Source organism: Xiphias gladius, chromosome 11 (assembly GCF_016859285.1).
Source record: "Xiphias gladius isolate SHS-SW01 ecotype Sanya breed wild chromosome 11, ASM1685928v1, whole genome shotgun sequence".
Lineage (NCBI taxonomy): Eukaryota > Metazoa > Chordata > Actinopteri > Istiophoriformes > Xiphiidae > Xiphias > Xiphias gladius.
This window is the reverse complement of record NC_053410.1, coordinates 19,234,409-19,252,801: the sequence shown is the minus strand read 5'-3', so window position 1 is coordinate 19,252,801 and position 18,393 is coordinate 19,234,409. Positions and strand designations below refer to the sequence as shown.

The window sequence follows — 18,393 nt, the reverse complement described above, 5'->3', positions numbered from 1 at the left end:
ATTAGTCACATCACGGTTGCCCTTGAAACACATTTCCACCGAGCGTACAAGTGGGATTAGGGGTCTGGGAGTTCGGTCATCGGAGAGGCTGTCGGACTTTCATTGGTCCCCACCAACAAGCAACTACATTTCCTGTTTCTCTTTTCCTGAAAGCTGTTTCAGTGGCAATTGATTTGTGCTGTTCAGAAAGTCTTGTTGGAGGTTGATTAATGGAGTTTATTAGGAAATTGTAAAACCAAGATACCTCATCCACGGTAACAATGAGTCACAATGTGTACAATGTGTATGTCCTCTGTACATGGTCTCTAATATGTGTCTGAATTTGAATAATGTCTTTCCATAGCCTTCAGAGATGGAGGTGGAATCTCAGGTTCACCTGTACGGACACACGGGGGAAGTCACCAGCCTGTTTGTCTGCAAACCTTACAGCATCCTCATCAGTGTCAGCAAAGATGGTACTTGTATCCTCTGGGACCTCAACAGGTAAGTGTCTCTGGGATGTGAAAATAAAGAGAGAGTGCTTTAGTCATATCTTCTGTGTCTCTTTCTGTGTGTGATGAGGAATCTAAAGTAAAGCGACCTCTTTGCAACATGGAGTTTGTGTGGTCCTTGAGCAGTTCTGTGTTTCTTCAGGCTCTGTTACGTGCAAAGCCTCACAGGCCACAAAAGCCCGGTGACTGCTGTGTCTGCCAGCGAGACCACAGGCGACATTGCAACAGTTTGCGACTCGGGTGAGGAACGTCTCGCTCTACAACCTCTGTGTTTTTAACGTATCGCATCTACCGATTTACTGAGGTCTGTTTCGGTCCTTGATGTGAGTCATGACACATGTTTCTTTGCATCCAGTGGGCGGAGGCAGCGACCTGCGTCTGTGGACAGTGAACGGCGACCTGATTGGTCACGTCCACTGCAGAGAGATCATCTGTTCTGTGGCCTTCTCCAACCAGCCGGAGGGCGTGTCTGTCAACGTCATTGCCGGTGGGCTGGAGAACGGTGTCGTAAGGTGAGCAGAAACTCTTTTCTTTTTTTTTTGGGTTTACGTGCTTCTTTTCTCCTCAACACACTGAATTATTCACACTGATGTTGATGTCTGAAATATGTTCAGGTTGTGGAGCACCTGGGATTTGAAACCAGTGAGAGAAATCACCTTTCCCAAGTCGAGCAAACCCATTATCAGGTATCACAACAGTGCTACAACCATGCTAAGTGCCACCATTGTAAATGTTCTTCATTTTAAATATTCAGTGTTATTCTGTAGGGAACACTGATAATTACATCCTCTCCTGTGTGCCTCAGCCTGACCTACTCGTGTGACGGCCACCACCTCTACACGGCCAACAGCGAGGGAACGGTGATGGCGTGGTGTCGGCGGGACCAGCAGCGCATGAAGCTGCCCATGTTCTACTCCTTCCTGAGCAGCTATGCTGCAGGCTGACTGTGTGTCTGACGTTTACTACTGTCCAGTTCTCGGCAAGAGGACACCCCCCCCCCACCCCCACCCTCCATGACTTGTCAGCATGGCCTCATCCTCCCTGAACCCTCCTTGACTTTTAACTAAAGCCACCCCCAGCCACTCCCAGCAAGAAACGATTATAAAAATAGTATTATATGTATATAAATATATATTTATAAACATACTAAAGTGGAATGTTGGGAGGGGGGGGGTGGATGAACGTTTGGCTGAAGCTGCAACAGACACTTTACACAAAAAAAAATTTCAGAGTATGTTTGGTCTAAGTCTTTCATTCTTTTGTTTCTCTGCTGATGAGTTTTTGTTGCGCAAAGATCCTCGTGTGATGTTGATTTTGCTGTTTCCTGGTAAGCTGCTATCGTCTGGCCAAAGCCGGACCCCAATGTGTGAAGACCCCCGTCTCTCACCTCAGCGGCCCCTCAGATCTCCCGCAGTGCGTCGTCTGACAGATTGCTGCCGGAGCCCGGCGAGTGTGTCCCGCTGACGCTGCAGTAGCTGTGAGCCCCTCCTCGCGTCTGTCACTGGGAGACGTCCTGCTCTGTGGGAGTGAGACGCCGCTCTGCTGGGCTGTCTGCTCCATTCAAGTCTGAACACTAGTGTCACGGCCTTGCATCACTTTGTATCTGAGCTCAGTGGAGGGATGGGGGGACGTTGGGGTGAATTGTACCTTGTGTCGGCTGATCTGTCCTACTTTTGCATGCTAGGATTATGCTGACCTTGACTGTGTGACATTTGCTGTCACGATACTCCTTCATTAATGCCTTCCTTGGTTGAACCTGTCCTTTTGCATTGAGAAATGTTGATATCCATTTATTTATTAGAAACACCATGGAGGCTCATCTTTCCTTCTCTCCTTCCCTTGTGTTTTACTGTCTGTCGCTCAAACGCACTACAAACCTTTCGCTGCTTCATAGATCTCGCTGAGATTCTGAGAGAGCAATTAACAAACAGTCTTAGCTGCCTAAAGCTGGAGAAAAAGCGGAGAGGAATCCCCGAAATGCCACCTCATCCTCACTGATCTGCGGGGCATGCCTAGTACCTGTGCAGCATTAAAAAAGAGGTTGTGGCAGGTGGGAGGGTGTGGTGAAGAGCATCATGTCCAGCAGGCTGAGGTTGGAGCTTTTAGCGTTTCCTGCACTGATGAGGTTTACAGTTAATCTCAGAATTTTATACACTACACTGATCAGTCTGGGAGCCAATCAACCAAATGTTTCTTTCCTTAACCCACCCATGGATCCATGCAGCTATTCTTTACATTCCCACTCTCAACTTACCGTACTTTCAGTTTGTCATTTATTATGTGTCAAATGGTAGTCGAAGCACTTTTTTTTTTTAAAACTACCGTTTAATTCAACAAGAACCAATGATCTGTGGTCTTAATATGAACTGAGCTTTGCTTTAATTCTACAACTAATGAATCAAATCCAGAAAGCAATATCAGACATAAACCTGCAATAGATCTTTTTTTTTTTTTTTTTTTTTTTTTTAACGTTTCATATGGTAAGAGTGCAGGGTTGTACTAACACAGCTGTGAAACAAATTGTTTTGCCTTTGTGGTGACTGCAGCGAGCCTTCTATTATGAAATGATGTCTTACATTTCACACTTTGTGTTTGACTTGTTTACAAAAAAGGGAATATTTCTTATTATATCATGATGTCATTCCTTTTGTGTTGTCCTGTTTTTTGTGTTTGTTTGTTTGGTTTTGGGTTTTTTTCCTCAGCCCACCTGGACTCTTGCTGTGTGCAGAGTCAGGCCTGTACAAGACATGATGTTACTGCGTTTGTTTACTGTTTCATGCTTGCATGTGTACATACATATCCTCCTTCAAACTTTATAAAAGTGTTTGTCACAACCTTTTCTTTTCTCTTTAACATCCATGTGAGATTGTATGATTTTTTTTTTTTCGTGTTTTGTTTTGTGTTTTGAGAAAATGACAAAAATCAGAGAGGAAAATGTGTTAATGGACAATGTTTTTTTGTTTTTTTTGGTTTTTTTTTGTGCTTTCTGACACAGAAGGAAATAATTTTCAGTTGATAACTTAAGCTATGCATAATTTAAGGTTGCTTTAATTGTGTCCTTTAATTGACCTCTTTGGGCTGGTTTTGCAGTTTGGCATCGTGGTCTGAGGCTCTGAAAGGTCATGTTTTATGTCTCTTTGTTTGTATAAATGTGCGTGTGTGTATGTATGGACAAACCATGTGATGAGTATATTATATATAAATATATAAATATAAATATATATAAATATTTGAAGAAATATTACTACAGCTTGTCTTTTGTGTCCATTTCTTGCTTTGTGCAGCGAGGTGCGTTCAGGGACATCTAAAGCAAGAAGCAACCTAGGTGATGCTGCACAAATTACTATATCAAATCACAAGTATAAATAGGAAGAAAAAATATTGACTACGAATCAAATAGAATAGATTGAATCGGGGTTTTTGATTTGGATGCAAATTCCCCCAAAAAGAATTGTTGTTATGGCCCCTCGGTTACTATGGGGGGGGGGGGACCCGGTGATGTCAAAGCTGATGTAAAAATGAAACGGGAAAGCCTGCGGATCTCTGGTGCCTTCTGCAGCAATAAAGCAAATTAGAATAACAGCAGATACTAATTTGCCTGACGGGCGGTCTCGGCGCGTTTAGGGTCATTTTGTACAGTAACGCATCCCGGCTTGTTGCTCGCTGCAGCTCCTGGTCCGCTGATCGAGCGCTCACTGCCCCGCCGCCTGCATCCGATCGTCACACGGAGGTGTCCCCCCCTGCTGCATGCGTAACATCTCTCCGAGTCCAGCCGTGGTGCTCGCCAAGACCTCGCCGCCCGGATCTCCTCTTCCTACACGGAATACGCACGACTCACACTGAGCGAACCGCTGGGGCGAAACCAGAACGCCAGGATTTACCTCCTCGGGTTCAGTCCAGAGCGAAACGAGGCTGGGATTTCCTCTTATCATTTGATATTTGACAGATCCTCTGTTTTTTTTTTTTGGGTTTTTTTTGGTGTGTTTGTGTGTGTGTGTGCGCGCGCGCGCGTGTGTGTGTACGTGCGTGTGTGTGTGTGTGTGTGTGTGTTGGGTGGAGTCAACCCGGAATTCTCCAAATTGGAAATCCATTGGCACATTTCAGGTAGGTCGGCGGCTGTTGCCTACATTAATCAGCTCGTAGCCGAGCAATGCAGCGAAGCGTCAGGAGATTTCTCTGTGATTCCCTCCTGCAGAATCCTTAGTTTGTTTGTTTGTTGTTTTTCATGATGTGGGGTCTGCTGTTTTCTGCTCTCTGACCAGGGCCGCAGCCCGCACGGTGTGTGTCCACAATTTAACCCCCTTAGAAATAAAGAGTCGCCCATGTCTGAGAAATCTGCAGCAACAATTAGCATCGTTGCATCTGGATAAAACGGCGTAGACCCCCGTCCAAGCCCCAGATGCAGCCGTGTGAGCTTCAGGATGGACGAGTCGAGGGGAAACCTAAATGGGAAAGGCCTAATAGCTTCCTACGAGGGAGTGATTAAAAGCTGTAAAATTGGCTTTGAAGGCAGGAAGGGTGGGATTGGAGACTGAATTCACCGTCTGCCTCCCCCTTTAAAAAGACACCTGCTTTATGATATCTGTTTAAATACAGTTGAATTCGACTTGATGCGATGGAAATGAAATAAATAAACAAATCGATGCAAGAAAAAAAAAAAGAAGAAAAAAAAAGATCCACAGTGAATGTGAACTGATTCAGCAGTTCTCTCCAGTGAAATGCCTCATATTCTAATGCACGTTATTATAAAACACATCTGTGGTCAGGTGTCATCCCTCTGCTCTGGCTGCCGAACTGGGACATTTCATGAGTGAGGGGGTCAAGGGGCCTAAAATGAGAACAAGATTTAGTCATTACATCGAGAGATCGACAGGAAAAGGCTGTTTGCGGTGAATCAGGTGAAAAACCCTGCATCTTCACTGATGCACATTGTGGAGAAAGTTGAGAAGATGAAGGCGAAGAGGGGACAGGTCTGCTCCGGTCTGTAGTTGCTGCGGCAGAGGAAGGAAAGTTGTAGGTCTGATTCCCTTGGAAGGGTCCAAAAAACGGATCGTTCAAAGGAAACCAGGCAACACTAACCACCCAAATGTCTGCGGAAGTGTCTTTGAGCAAAGCACTTGAGCCCTGTGGCGAACCACGCAGCTCCAAAGCGGTGTGTGTTTCTGTGTGTTTTAACGCTTTGTAACGTCTCCCCCAGCCTGTTACTGTAAAGAATAACTTGGCCGGGGAAAAAAAAGGAAAGAAAGCTAATCATGCATGAACACTGACTGAAAAATGACTGCTGTCCAGCTGCTGCCTTCAGAGCTCTTTCTTCAGATAAAATGGAGCTTAGCTGCTGTAAAACACATTCCCCCAGACAAAATGGGTCCTTTGAATTAAAAAAAAAAAGAAAAAAAAAAAGGTTGTGGCAGAGAATGGCTGCTCCGAGGGGGGCAGAGACATCGCCAGGAGGGCTGCTGCTTTCTGGATTTAATGTGATGTTCACTGACTCTATGACTCCCCCCCCCCCCGGTGTTTGGTGTCACAGGAGCACCATGAAGGACGGTATCGCCAACAACAGCACGGCCAGCATCTCCCAAGCCAGGAAAGCCGTGGAGCAGCTGAAGATGGAGGCCTGCATGGACAGGATAAAGGTACAGGGCTTTTACTTTCACCTGTGTCCGTGGGGAAATATTTGCATGCCCCTTTTTTTTTTTAACATAGCTGCAACCACCTAGCTGAAGTGTGCATTATTCTAAAAATTAAGTCAGTCACGAACAAAATTGCCAAAAACTCATCTCTCAACAACTGAGCTCGATAGAGGGTTTACAACAAAATCGATACATTTTTCAACCCTTCGACGATTGATTGAGCTACTGTATCGTTGCCATAACAATTGTGTGATAGCTGAGCATGAATCCTAAATGATATAACCCGGTTATATCAGCTTATCTAAGGTCTGCATGGATATAACTGGGAAATCTATAGGGTAAAATATTTGTTTGTCTGACCTCCAGTAATATTTAATCTTTATTTATTTTGGGTCTAAACAAAGCACAAAACAATGGTTTTGCTTAGTAATTGCACACAATTAAACGAAAACTAATCATTTAATCTACTAAACTAATCATATTTAGCTCAGTATCTAGGCTGTAACATTGATGCCGTTGTCCCAAAAACGACAGAAACACATCAGTGAGCCACGCTGGCTGCTGCCTTCATGACCATGAACAGGGGCAATCCCACGTCCGCTGTCCCCTTGCTGTAAATACCCACTAGTGCACCAAAGATGTATTCATCTGCTGCTCAAATTAGTCCGCTATTAATGCACTAATTACTCCTGTTCAAATAAAGTCTCAAAAACTACATTAGCCAACTGTTTTAGGAAATTACTGAGCGTTTTTTTTTTTGTTTTTGTTTTTTTTTTTAATGAAAGTATATATTTGTGACTTGTTTTTAAAGATTTGCTTCTCCAGTAGGAGTAAGTGGGCTTTGGGGGCTGAGAGTCACAGGGAGGCTGGGTGGGTTCCGAGAGACGGACTGACACATTGTTGGTTTTAGTCATTTCATGGGATTCGCTGATTTAGCCATTGCCTCCTTTGTGACAAACTGTGACATCTCGTCATTTTAAAAGCACTAAATAAAAAGGAATAGCTTGATTTTGGGAAATCCACTTATTCTCATTCTCGCTGAGAGTCAGATGCAAACATCGTGTCTGTATAGTAGATATATAGCTACAGCCAACCGCCAGTTAGCTTAGCTTAGCCTAAAGACTGGAAACATGGGGACACAGCTAGCCTTGGCTCTGTCCAAAGCTAACTTAATCTGCCTGCGATCACCTAAGGCTGATTGATCACCATGTTATATGTTGTTCTATCTGCTTTGTTTGGAAGTGCCTGTTCCTGGTCATGGAATGATCCACAACCGTGTGCTGTTTTTACACTTGAGGTTTTGTACGAATTAAACAAACACGATATAACACTGTCAACCGGAGAACTTGGGAGGCGTTGGAAGGTGAATTTTGTCTCCTGTTTGGACTGGGCCGGGCCAGCCGTTTCCCCGCGTTTCCAGTATTAAAGCTTAGCTAAGCTAACCAGCCGTTGGCACCAGCTACACATTTATGGTACAGACGTGAAAGTTGTATCAATCTTCTCGTCTAACTCTCAACAAGAAAGTGAATAAGCATATTTCCCAAAATGTCGTACTATTCCTTCATTTAAATGCAAAGTGCATAATGCAAAGTGTTGTCTACTTTGTCCACAGTTATGTACTATTTGTCATCTCAGTGCATTATGAATCCATTAACCCATGAGACAGTAGCAGTAAATCATCACCATTATCACCATTATCTTGTATCTGTCCTTCATGGATTCTCTGTTCTTTAAAACAGTACTCCACTGATTTAACATTTGCACTTCTATAACGTTGTCAATCACAATGGACGGTTTGAAAAAGGCTTCAAAATTGATGCAGCAAAACCATAAATATTGTCTTTTCTATCGATTCTTCTTCCTTCTCCAAGTGACATCACTTGAGGCCATTTATCAGATTTCACGCAGCTCCCTCTGGAGCCACAAAAGGCTTTATAAAACTTTGCTTTCACATAGATAAACTCTCATAATCAACCATAATGAGTTCCCATAATTTATTCCAACAGCCGACTGCAAGCTGAGAAGGAAATTAATGTTTCTCAGTGTAGTTTAGTGCAGCTTCCTCTGACTGGCGTCACATGAAACCTACGTTCACCTTGAAAGGACCCATGTCGCCAACTCTCTGTCAGAGCGTATCTCCTGTGCACAGCCCAGAGACCCTAGTACCCCGTAGGTAGTGAGTGTAAGGGACGAACCACCCAGAGGCACGGTTGGTTACACTGATCGTTGACCACTTCTGACATTAGCTTCCTACCAATCTGGGTCATCTTTTCCGAGGATGATCGTAGTGCGTGTCCTTGGATATCGCTTTCTCATGCGAGATTTCTCCTCATCTTACATTGCCAGTGTTGGATTTCTGCAAGCGTGCATCACGCTTGTGAGCTTAAGGTCGCTGGGTCAGATTCCTACACTCAGCAAAGATCTAGACACTTGAATGGGCCAGTGCGCTCTGTAATAGCCCTCATACCCTTAATCTCCTGCAACTCCACCAGACTTTTATTGTGAAGAGGTACAGACCTCATAAAGAGTATATGTCCTCATCAAACAACACCTGGTTAAATATTGACTTTTGAGCCCTATATACTCTTTATGGTTGAGTCAGTCACCATACTATAAAATGTCATAATACTGATACTGTAAATAGAGATTTCTATATTATCTCCATTCAATAGATAGAACCATTCTTACAAGTCATTGTTTTTAATGCGTTATGTGTTCACCCCAATAAAAGCCTGTTTACAATTAATATGTTTCTGGAGAGTTAAGGGACGGCTCTTCTCAATCGTTTTCACCAACGACTTCTTGTGCAACTTGAAAGGCCGTGTCATCATCTCATTCGGTACGCTACTCATGTGCTCAGGGAGTGATTGCCCCTCAGCCCCGAGGCTGTTCGCTCAGCATTTTAGCCAGGCCTGGAAGTTTCCCTACTAAGCACAACAAAGGCTGCTTAAAAGAAAACCTCCTCTTATTAAAAACAGCGCAATTATTTGGAAGGTTTATCTAGAAGACTTGACTTGAACCTACAAGTTGACTTTTTGTAATCTCATTTCAATTTTTCATTTTTTTGGTTTCAGACATTTACATATGTTTTAAAGAGAAGACTTGGTTTTGACATCAATAGTCAATCAAAAAGTTATTTTTTCCATTGACCGTGCACTGACGAAACTGATAACGTCCATGACCCAGCTACACCCCCAGTTTGTACAAGCGCTTTTCTTCTGCACCCATTCCCCTCCTATCATCAACATTGTAAGTCTGTGGAGCTCCAACAGGTTGTTCTGAGTTCAAACCACCGTGAACTTTTAGAATCCACGCACAGCGAGCTGCAGAAAAGTGTGAGCTGCAATGCACATCCATCAAAATAAAAAGTCATGTGACATAGATCACCAAAGGTATATATATATATATATATATATATATATACATTTTTAAAAATCATTTTACAAAATACCATATTTACTTTTATTAGATACAGAAATTTGCAAGGGGAATATAGATTACCATAAACACGAAACATACAATAATATTCTTTACAAAATAAAGTTAATTAAGTTGAGTGCTAACCATATCAATATTGCCATTAAATTGCAAATCTGAACATGAATCATGAAGCCAGTTCTCAAGTGGATTCACATGGTGGAACAATAAGGACAGTGACACAACAGAAAAAATTGTTTTGTGCACTTTAAGCTGTAAACTGTTAGTTGCAAGAGTATAAAATAAGAGCACCCATAATAACCTGCCATCACACCCGAAATAGTTTGAAAGGCAAACAAACTCATTTGCAGCTCTGCTGAAGGTGAAAGGTAAATGGTGACGAGTGTAAAATGATATCGTTACCTAGAATGAGCTGAGAAGTATTTAGATCAGGGCAAAGTTTTAGCGTCACTTTAGCAATTTATGGAGAAAAAATCGCATAAGTCTTGAACGTAAATGAATTTAAATGCCACAGTTGATCTCTATCTGAAAGGCTTTCACTCAGCCCCGTAGCAGGTCTGACAAAAAATCTCGTTTGGCTCCAGAGTGGTGCGTTTTTGCTCTCACCTGTATGTGAAAACCTTTTAGCACCGAAAGATAAAGGAGTTGGCGTGTTCCTCTAAAAAATGGTAACAGTTGTAGTGGCGGCATGGATTCACATCTGTATGATTTTCTCAGCAGTTGGTGGATGATTGATAGGCAGGCAGCTGTTTGTGCTTTATAACCACATGAGGCATCAGTCTTGGAGGTCCAAGTAATTCTTTATTAACAGCCCCAAAAAGAGCCACTGAAGCAGAATGTGGCTGCGAATGAAAGCAGAGAAAAGTGCAGAGAAAGAGGTCTGGCGATCCCTTAAATTTAATTAAGGGATCTGATGAGGGAGAGTATATCAGTGACAAGAGCGGTCTCTGTGCTGCTGATTGAGGGATCACCGCGTTCTCATTAATTGCTCGATCAGCCAAAGGAATGTGATCTGTGCTAATTAGAAGGACTTTCCTTCCATCATGGGGCTGCCGTGTAATTACAGTCAGTCTGGGCCCAGTGACACACTGTGCAATACCACTTTTTATCCTGTGGGGCTCGTTTTCTGCAGAAACCGTGGTTGCAGTTACGTGATAATCGAAATTATTACATTTAGGCTGATTGTGAGAATAAGTAGTTTACTTGCATTGCAAGAGAAGGCTTTGTTAATGTTTCCACTTTGTGCAGGCTTGGAGACTGAGATTAGTGACTGAATTTGGCAGTCTAGAGACAAGAAGTCTTTAAAAATAAATATGCAGCTAAAATAGTCAACCATTAAAGGTATGTTGTGTCTTTAGAGTCGTTTTTATTAAGATGCCTCTCTAGTACTTTGAATATGATCTTAATCAAATTGAGTTAGATCAGAATTGGTGTTTAGTTTAGTCACATAGTATGCTCCCAAATATTCAAATTCAGTATGGTGTGAAGCTGAAATAAATAATAAAGACACAACAGCTGGAAGAAGGTGGCTGCAGTGGTTAGAGCAGAGAGCTAACAGAATCATGCAGGGAGGTTACCATGTGTGATAATACTGCTAATCCTGTCATTTTTCTTTTTTTGCTTCGGGAACTTAATGTGTTGCACTGCTGGATGTCCCCTGGTTTTGAATTCCATTACGTTTTTTTTCTAACAGAGGATACAGGGTGGAAAATCAGTATTTTACACTGCCAGTGAAACAGGAGAGACACTGTCATGTATCTCTATTACAAAGAGGATATTGCGTTCTGATGGGGTTACTCAAATGTGCAAAGTAACAAACGTTGGCATGCTAATATGCTAAACTAAGATGGGGAACATGGCAAGCATTATACCTGCACCGCATCGGCACGTAGGCCTTGTCTTTCGGAGGATGTTAGCATGCTTAGATTAGCATTTAGCTCAAAACACTGCTGTGCCTAAGTACAGCCTCACCGAGCTGCTAGCATGGCTGTACACTCTTAGTCTTGTTTCAGGCTTACTGGTACAGCATGAGGTAGCTCAGTGGTTTCCAAACATTTTGCTCTGTGTGGCCCCTTGAAATGAGGCTATGACCCCTCATCACAGGTTATAGCCTCATGTGTGGATGTGAGGTCTGAACAGTTCAACCATTTTCCCCCCTAAGACTGATTCATCTGAGGGATTTCTAGATACCCCGAAGAGCTGAAAGTATCTGGTATCTCAAAAGAATAAAATCAAAGATTAGAAATATCATTTGTGTAACAGAAATATACGTTTGTTTATTTATTTTTATCTCTGTAATCATCTTGTCACCACACTTATTTGTCTTGGGGCTCCTTAGGGGAATCCCAAAGCCTGGGTGAGCAACTGAGGTAAAGATAGAGTGAATACACCTGAGGGGATACAAAAAGAAACAAAAGACATTTTCAGATATTCATTTTAAGTTGTGTATTTTGACAGGGAGAGTTGGCTAACAAGGTTAAAAGATAAAGCTGGTGACATTCTATATTTTTTTATTGTCAACTAATCACATGAAAAGACCAAACCAATAATGAATTGATCCTAGCAACAAGTATTGCCTGTGATGCTAAAACCCGATATACTGTAGCTTATGCCTCTGTGCCACCAGATGCGTATTAATCCATGAATGAAAATAGTCCCCAACAAATACATTATTTATTCCTGTTTGGGTAAACTTTGTTCAAAACTACAGTGCTCGGCTGTTTTAGGAAATTTCTGAACCTAGTATATTTGTGAACCGTTTTAATAGATTTACGTCCTCAGTAGGAACGAATGGGCTTGCGGCTGAGTGCCATGTGGTAGGGAATTCAGAAAGACTGAGAGACTGAATAAAGCATTGTTGTTTTTGGTCTTTTAATGGGATTTGTTGGCATCAAGAAAAATATAGAGTAAAACCCAGCCTTCTTGTTCCTGACAGGATCATTTCGTGCTGTGATAATGATACTGTACGAGTCCCAGTTAGAGACTAAAAGTGATGGGCAGCGTGATGAGTTTTGTGCATTCCATTTCTCTTGTGAGAGCAGCAGTGGGTGAGGTGAAGTGGCAGGCAGGAGATCAGATGGCTCCGTCCTCCACATAGATCCCTGAGCCCTCGCCGTCCCTCTGATGCAGCTGCTCCTCTGCTCTCCATTTGCAGCCTCACCTCCGTTTACCTCCCACTCAGCTCCTGTGTGGAAACCTGCACTCACATTAGGTCTGACCGTACTGTAAAATTTTTAGTCAGGGTTTGACTTTGAAAATTACAATATGCAACTTTTCGCCATGAGTCAGTTTGTTGTTAGTCCCATCCTCCTTAGCCCTCAGCTTTTTGAGGTTGTGCCTTGATACTTGTCAGTCATCCTGATGAGCTGTCTTTTCCTCTTGCCTGAGGCCAAGGTTACAGGCATCAGTGCAGTCGCCACAGGTACTGACAAATCAGAAACAAAGACAATATGATTTTTGACAGGTCTCATCTGGATCAAGTTTAGCTCCAAAAACATTTTCTGCCTGAACGAACACATGGCGAGTTGCAGAACATCATGAGCTTCAGTGCAAGTCTATCAAAATTAGTCGCACAACTCTTCTCCAGTGGACCATGCCTTATTCACCTCACCAAATGTTTTTGGCTGGCCTACCTTCATGAGGGTCATATCTGACGTTGTTTTCAGTTTCCTCACATAGGCAATCTTGTGTCTCGTACATCATCAGTAATTGTCATCAAGTAAACAAAACATTACCATCAACTTTTTATAATAGCTGTTATAAAATACAGTATTTACTCTCAAAGGATAAAGAAATGTACAAGAGAAATATAAATGAGCATAAAGAAAAAAACATATAATAATGCAACCAGCTTTTCAAAATGCCCTACACAAAATACAACAATCGATCTAGAACCATCAGTGGGTCAAAAGGTTGAATCCCCATTTTTAGCCGTGTGAGTGGCGTGGCAATGTTGGTCCGTGCGCTTCTTTGGTTCGGACTGAAACATCTCACCAACGATTGGATGGATTGCTGTGAAAGTTTGTACCGACATTCTTGGTCCGCAGAGGATGAATCCCCTGACATTTCCCCTTACTCCATCATCAGGCCAAAATTTCATTTGCCCAGTACTTTGGTTTGTGACCTAATACATGCAACTCTTATGACATTCCCATCGGCCTCAACTGAACTTTGTGTTTCGGGCTAGTTAGAAAATGTTAGCATGCTAACACGCTCAACTAAAACGGTGAACATGGTAAACATTATACATTAACAACAGTATGTTAGCTTTGTGAGCATGTTACCAAGCTGGCTTTAGCATTTAGCTCAATGCGCTACTGTACAGCCTCAGAGTGAATAGCTGGGTTGTCTTGTGCAACAAAAAACCAAAGGTTCTATACCCTTTCATCCAAAACTTTCAAAACACAATATCTATTCCACCTCTTAATGCTGATGGGTAACCCTAACTAGAAATTAGGTAAGGTCATCCGTAAACTAGGACTTTAAAGCTTTACTCCTTAAACTAAAAGTCATATTATTCTCAATGAATACCAGTTTTCAGAAGAAATGTAATCCAATGAACGTTGGAAATCCAGAACACCTCCCTTTGAGTGAGCATCTCCTTTAAATCTCTCTCTCCCTTTGACAGTCATTGTGGAATCCTTCTTTAAAGTGATTATTTTTGGGGGCATCTTATTCGATAGCGACAGAGGTGAAATGACAGAAAATGATGCAAGTGAGATGCAACAAACGTCCCCGGCTTGGCTTTGAACTTTTAAGTCATGCGGCCGAAGAACTACAGATAAGAAAACTGGAAACAAACTCTAACACTACCTGATGAAGACAAGATAGTTCTAAAACGCTGTAAATAAAGCATGGCGTACTGGAAGAGAGGGCGATTAGTTTTAATTTTGATAGCTGCAAAAACATCCCAAACATAATTTTAAAAGATATTTCAAATAAAGAGAGGGATTCGGGCAAAGGAAACGTCTCCGTGACTCTATTTTTAGACATACATCACAAGTTTTTGTTATTTTGCACTAGTGACAGAACATATGATCACATGTTCATGTCCTTTTCCTTTGTCTCAACGTTTCAGGTATCCAAAGCAGCTGCAGACCTGATGGCGTACTGCGACGCCCACATACGCGAGGACCCTCTCATCGTGCCCGTCCCCGCCTCTGAGAACCCTTTCCGGGAGAAGAAGTTCTTCTGCACCATCCTCTGATGACCTGCCGGTAGAGCTGCACAGGCTCAGGCATGGCGTCGCCTGGCTTCTCTGTCTTCACCTCCCCTGAAGCTACTGGCAATAGGCGTTGCGTTGAGTTTTGCCAGGTGGACACTCTGTTGTTGGTCAGCTCTGTCCTGGTGGCTGAAGGTTTTAGGGGGAGTCAGCTACCAAACTGGCAACCCAGTGAGCGTATTATGTCTTGTTAAATAGGTTTGTTATTGCTTTGTTATTAGAGAACAGCCTTGCTCAGTGCTTAATGAGATGAGAGATGTTTTTTTTTCTTTTTTCTTTTCTCGTGCTAGATCTTAACATGCCTCAGGAAACAGAAATTTGCCCAGTGTCTACGACTTTTTTTTAAACCATCTATTCCCTTTCCCTTTATCTGAATAAAAAACATTAATCTTTGTATTATCTTGAACACACTTTGAGTTAGCCTTTTCTTCCTTTCAGTGCACAGGTTTGACTATTTGTAGCAACATTTACTGACAGTACCACATCAATGTGACACTTCCCTTACTAGTGGCTTGTTTCAATTTGCCTCCAGTCACCAACAATTAGTACAGTCAGATTCAGACTACAGCACAGAAATAGAAACCCTATGTCAGATAGTAAATAACTTGAGATTGAGCAAACTGCACTCCGTTTATTGAAAGATGCAGAGCTAATGTTTGAACGGCGAGACGAGTTCTTCAGGGTTATCACTGTGCAAACAACTCTTCAGTCAAAAATCTTTTATGATTCTGCCGCCTCCTTCCCAGGCCCGCTCTAATGCATTCTTCCTTTACTTCTCTGTTTGATTTACTCTTCATAAACTTCATCCACTTGAAATCAGAGACTATCAGTTCATCCTGCAGCCCCGTACTGGAATATTTTTTACAAGTTGCTGGATATCTTTTCCTCTTATTTCCTTAATGGTCTCATTTGTTTGCTGGGCATGTTTCCTGAGCCTGATTCTTTTTGCCTGTCCTAGAGTGAATGGCACGGCCTTTGACATTAATGCCAAACGTGAGGCCTGCATGTTTTTCTGCTCCTTTTTGACAGCCTCCTGTGTTTCTGAGGGACTGTCGGTCTTTTAGAGTGTACAGTATGTTACAGTGCCAATTTCTGTGAGAGCAGTGTGCTCTTCACACTGTGGTCCCACAGCCTTTTTTCCGTTTTGTTTGTTCTGGAAGAAAAAGCACACTGTCGAAACATTTCCTTTACATGGTAGTTCAAAAGCATTTGCTAATTTTTACGATGACTTGTTATGATTGTTATTAATATTGTTATTATCAGTAGTATTATTGAATATTTGTTGCATAGCACTGACAGCTACATGACGTGTAGTGCTACTAGGCTTGTATGATACTTAGGAAAGAAAAGCATTTATAAATCATGCAATTATTGATACTATCTGAGTATTTTTTAAAAATAGTGGTAAGGGTCGGTTTACATAATATGATTCCCTCTGGTGGTTCAGGCTTTTTGCATCATCATTTCTGTAAAATTAAAGAAATTTCCTCTCGGTACTTGAACAGCCATCACATTAGGAATCATACTCTGATACCGGACTGTCACAAACACAAACTATCGGACTCAAATTGTTTTCAGGATAATTATTGTTATTATTTCCTATCTGAAAACCTGAGACTGACCTCAGGGCACTCTCACTGACCTCATCTTAAGGATGGTGCCAAATCTGAAACAAGAAATATAACAGCTAGAGATGAATATTGCATGGATTTATTTCTATCTATAACAGAGAGAACTATTATGAAATTATATATTGCCTCTTCATTGACTTTCTGGGTGCTACTCTGCACATAATAATCTCATTGGAGTCCGGATATGTCAACAAGGTGCAGCTGTATTCATGAATGGTATTATCGTTTTGGGAAAAAATAGCATTTAAATGACGGCTTTGTAAATCCTTTGAAGGATCCAATGAATTAAAGGAAAAGGGCAACCGAGATGTGCCGTGTCTTCAGTATTTGTGCTTCGTGTCTCTCACTGACGTTTTGAGATACAGTCTGTCCGATCACACCGATAACATAAAAAGCCACTGCAAATGGTTGTGGGTCTCGCAGAGGAACATGATATTCTGGTGTGCAGTGGAGACCTCCTGTGGCTGAGCTGAACCACAGGCCATCTTGATGCACTGTTAATGTGTTGTGGCATTTTTCTTTTTTTTTAAAGGATAGTGATTCACTTCAGCCTCAGCCAGTTTGCCTTCTATGGTGTAGCTAGAACAAAAAAAACAAACAATACATCTCCGCAGGTCACATGAATAATGTCCCTAATAATAATTCAGATATGAAGCCGCTGACGTCAGCATTCAAATGATCTGTTCTTGCTTTTTCATGTGTCCGTCCATGCATGTGTTTACAGCCTCACCGAGGAGTAGACTAAAATGACCACTTTCTACCAAGCTTGGTTGACAGTGGTTATTTATTCTTAAACACTTTTCAGACACGATTTCACAAAACTTTAAGGTCTGGTGAATATATCAGTGTCAAAATTGCTTCTTTTTTTTTTTTTTTCCAAATAAATTCCACAATCTGCTATCATAGGTCACGTTCAAGTTATAAAAAAAATGGCAGCAACTGAACAGATTGTAAAAATAGTACAGACACTTTTGATGTAATTAAAGAGAAGCAAAGTTTACAGAGGAGGATTTTTAAAGCCTCGGAACAGATGTGATGTAGATTATTTATCTACATTTATTTCAAGTTAAAGGCACTGAAACCTGTAAATTTAATTGTTGGCTGTGTACTCATTACTAATTAAGGTTATAAACAAGTACTTAAAATTGACATACCGCCCAGTAAAACTTGATTTTCACCCCTTATTTACAGTATATATTGCACAACATCACAAATTCTCCAGAGGGCTTTACAAGCAACAAAAGGCAGCTCCCTCTTTCTTTAGACCCTCAATTCGGATAAGAAGAAACCTTTTATGGGAGAAAAAGAGAGAAATATGAGTTTTATGCACCAAAAACTAAAATTAGAAATTCAAGAAGTAGGTCTCAGTATTATTTGGTATGCACATGGTTCTCAGCTGGGACCTGACTGGATAAAAAGAAATGTATATAGATCTGGAGAAAAGTACAGTGAGTGCTGGGTGAAACTGAAACGAGAGACCAAATAGAAATGCATACACATGGCTTGAAATAGCATAAATGGAGCATAAATAGGTTCCAACATATAAATAAAAAGATAAACAAAAGTTGGGCACATAAACAACAAACTAGGATAGATGAGGGTTGGCTAGCCGCAGTAGAGCAGGAAGTTAGGTTTTGTTTCAAGAAACCCTGTACATGCTAGGAATAGCCTTTTCCTTTCAAATAAATAATGTGTTGCAGAGAGGGAACTAAATCATTGTAATGAGTATATCTATGAATGCGACTCCAAAAAGAATTATATAATGCACAGGAAAGTAATTATCCCTAGGGCAGTAGGTTATCTAATACCAAGAATCTGTGCTGGAGCAATTTTCCAAATTGAGCAGTGAGCCCCCAAAGTGTACGCAAAACGCAAAAGAAAAGTAAACATTTCTGATAAGATTACTTATCTACAGTTTAAGCCAGCTGTTTTGCAGCTGTTTCTCAATGATTTCTACTCATAACATTGGAACACGGGGTATT

The 18,393-nt window shown here is 41.6% G+C and overlaps 2 protein-coding genes across 4 annotated transcripts in view; both read left to right on the top strand.

The window, feature by feature from the left end:
- lyst (lysosomal trafficking regulator) overlaps positions 1–1,435 on the top strand; it is a 54,278-nt gene extending 52,843 nt beyond the window's left edge. For both annotated transcript variants that reach the window (XM_040138987.1, XM_040138988.1), the window contains 5 exons: positions 344–483; positions 634–731; positions 847–1,003; positions 1,106–1,177; positions 1,297–1,435. In XM_040138987.1, the coding sequence (XP_039994921.1) occupies positions 344–483; positions 634–731; positions 847–1,003; positions 1,106–1,177; positions 1,297–1,435 (606 nt within the window). The remainder of the gene's footprint in view (positions 1–343; positions 484–633; positions 732–846; positions 1,004–1,105; positions 1,178–1,296) is intronic.
- Positions 1,436–4,161: 2,726 nt separating this feature from the next.
- On the top strand, positions 4,162–16,705 carry LOC120796966 (guanine nucleotide-binding protein G(I)/G(S)/G(O) subunit gamma-4). Of its 2 annotated transcripts, none has more exons than XM_040140205.1 (3): positions 4,162–4,595; positions 6,019–6,124; positions 14,637–16,705. In XM_040140205.1, exons 2-3 carry the CDS (start codon positions 6,026–6,028, stop codon positions 14,763–14,765), a joined length of 228 nt encoding a protein of 75 aa, XP_039996139.1. In that variant the 5' UTR covers positions 4,162–4,595; positions 6,019–6,025; the 3' UTR covers positions 14,766–16,705. The 2 variants fall into 2 exon arrangements, with proteins under 2 accessions (XP_039996139.1, XP_039996140.1); XM_040140206.1 differs by lacking the exon at positions 4,162–4,595 and adding an exon at positions 4,613–4,769.
- Positions 16,706–18,393: the final 1,688 nt, after the last annotated feature.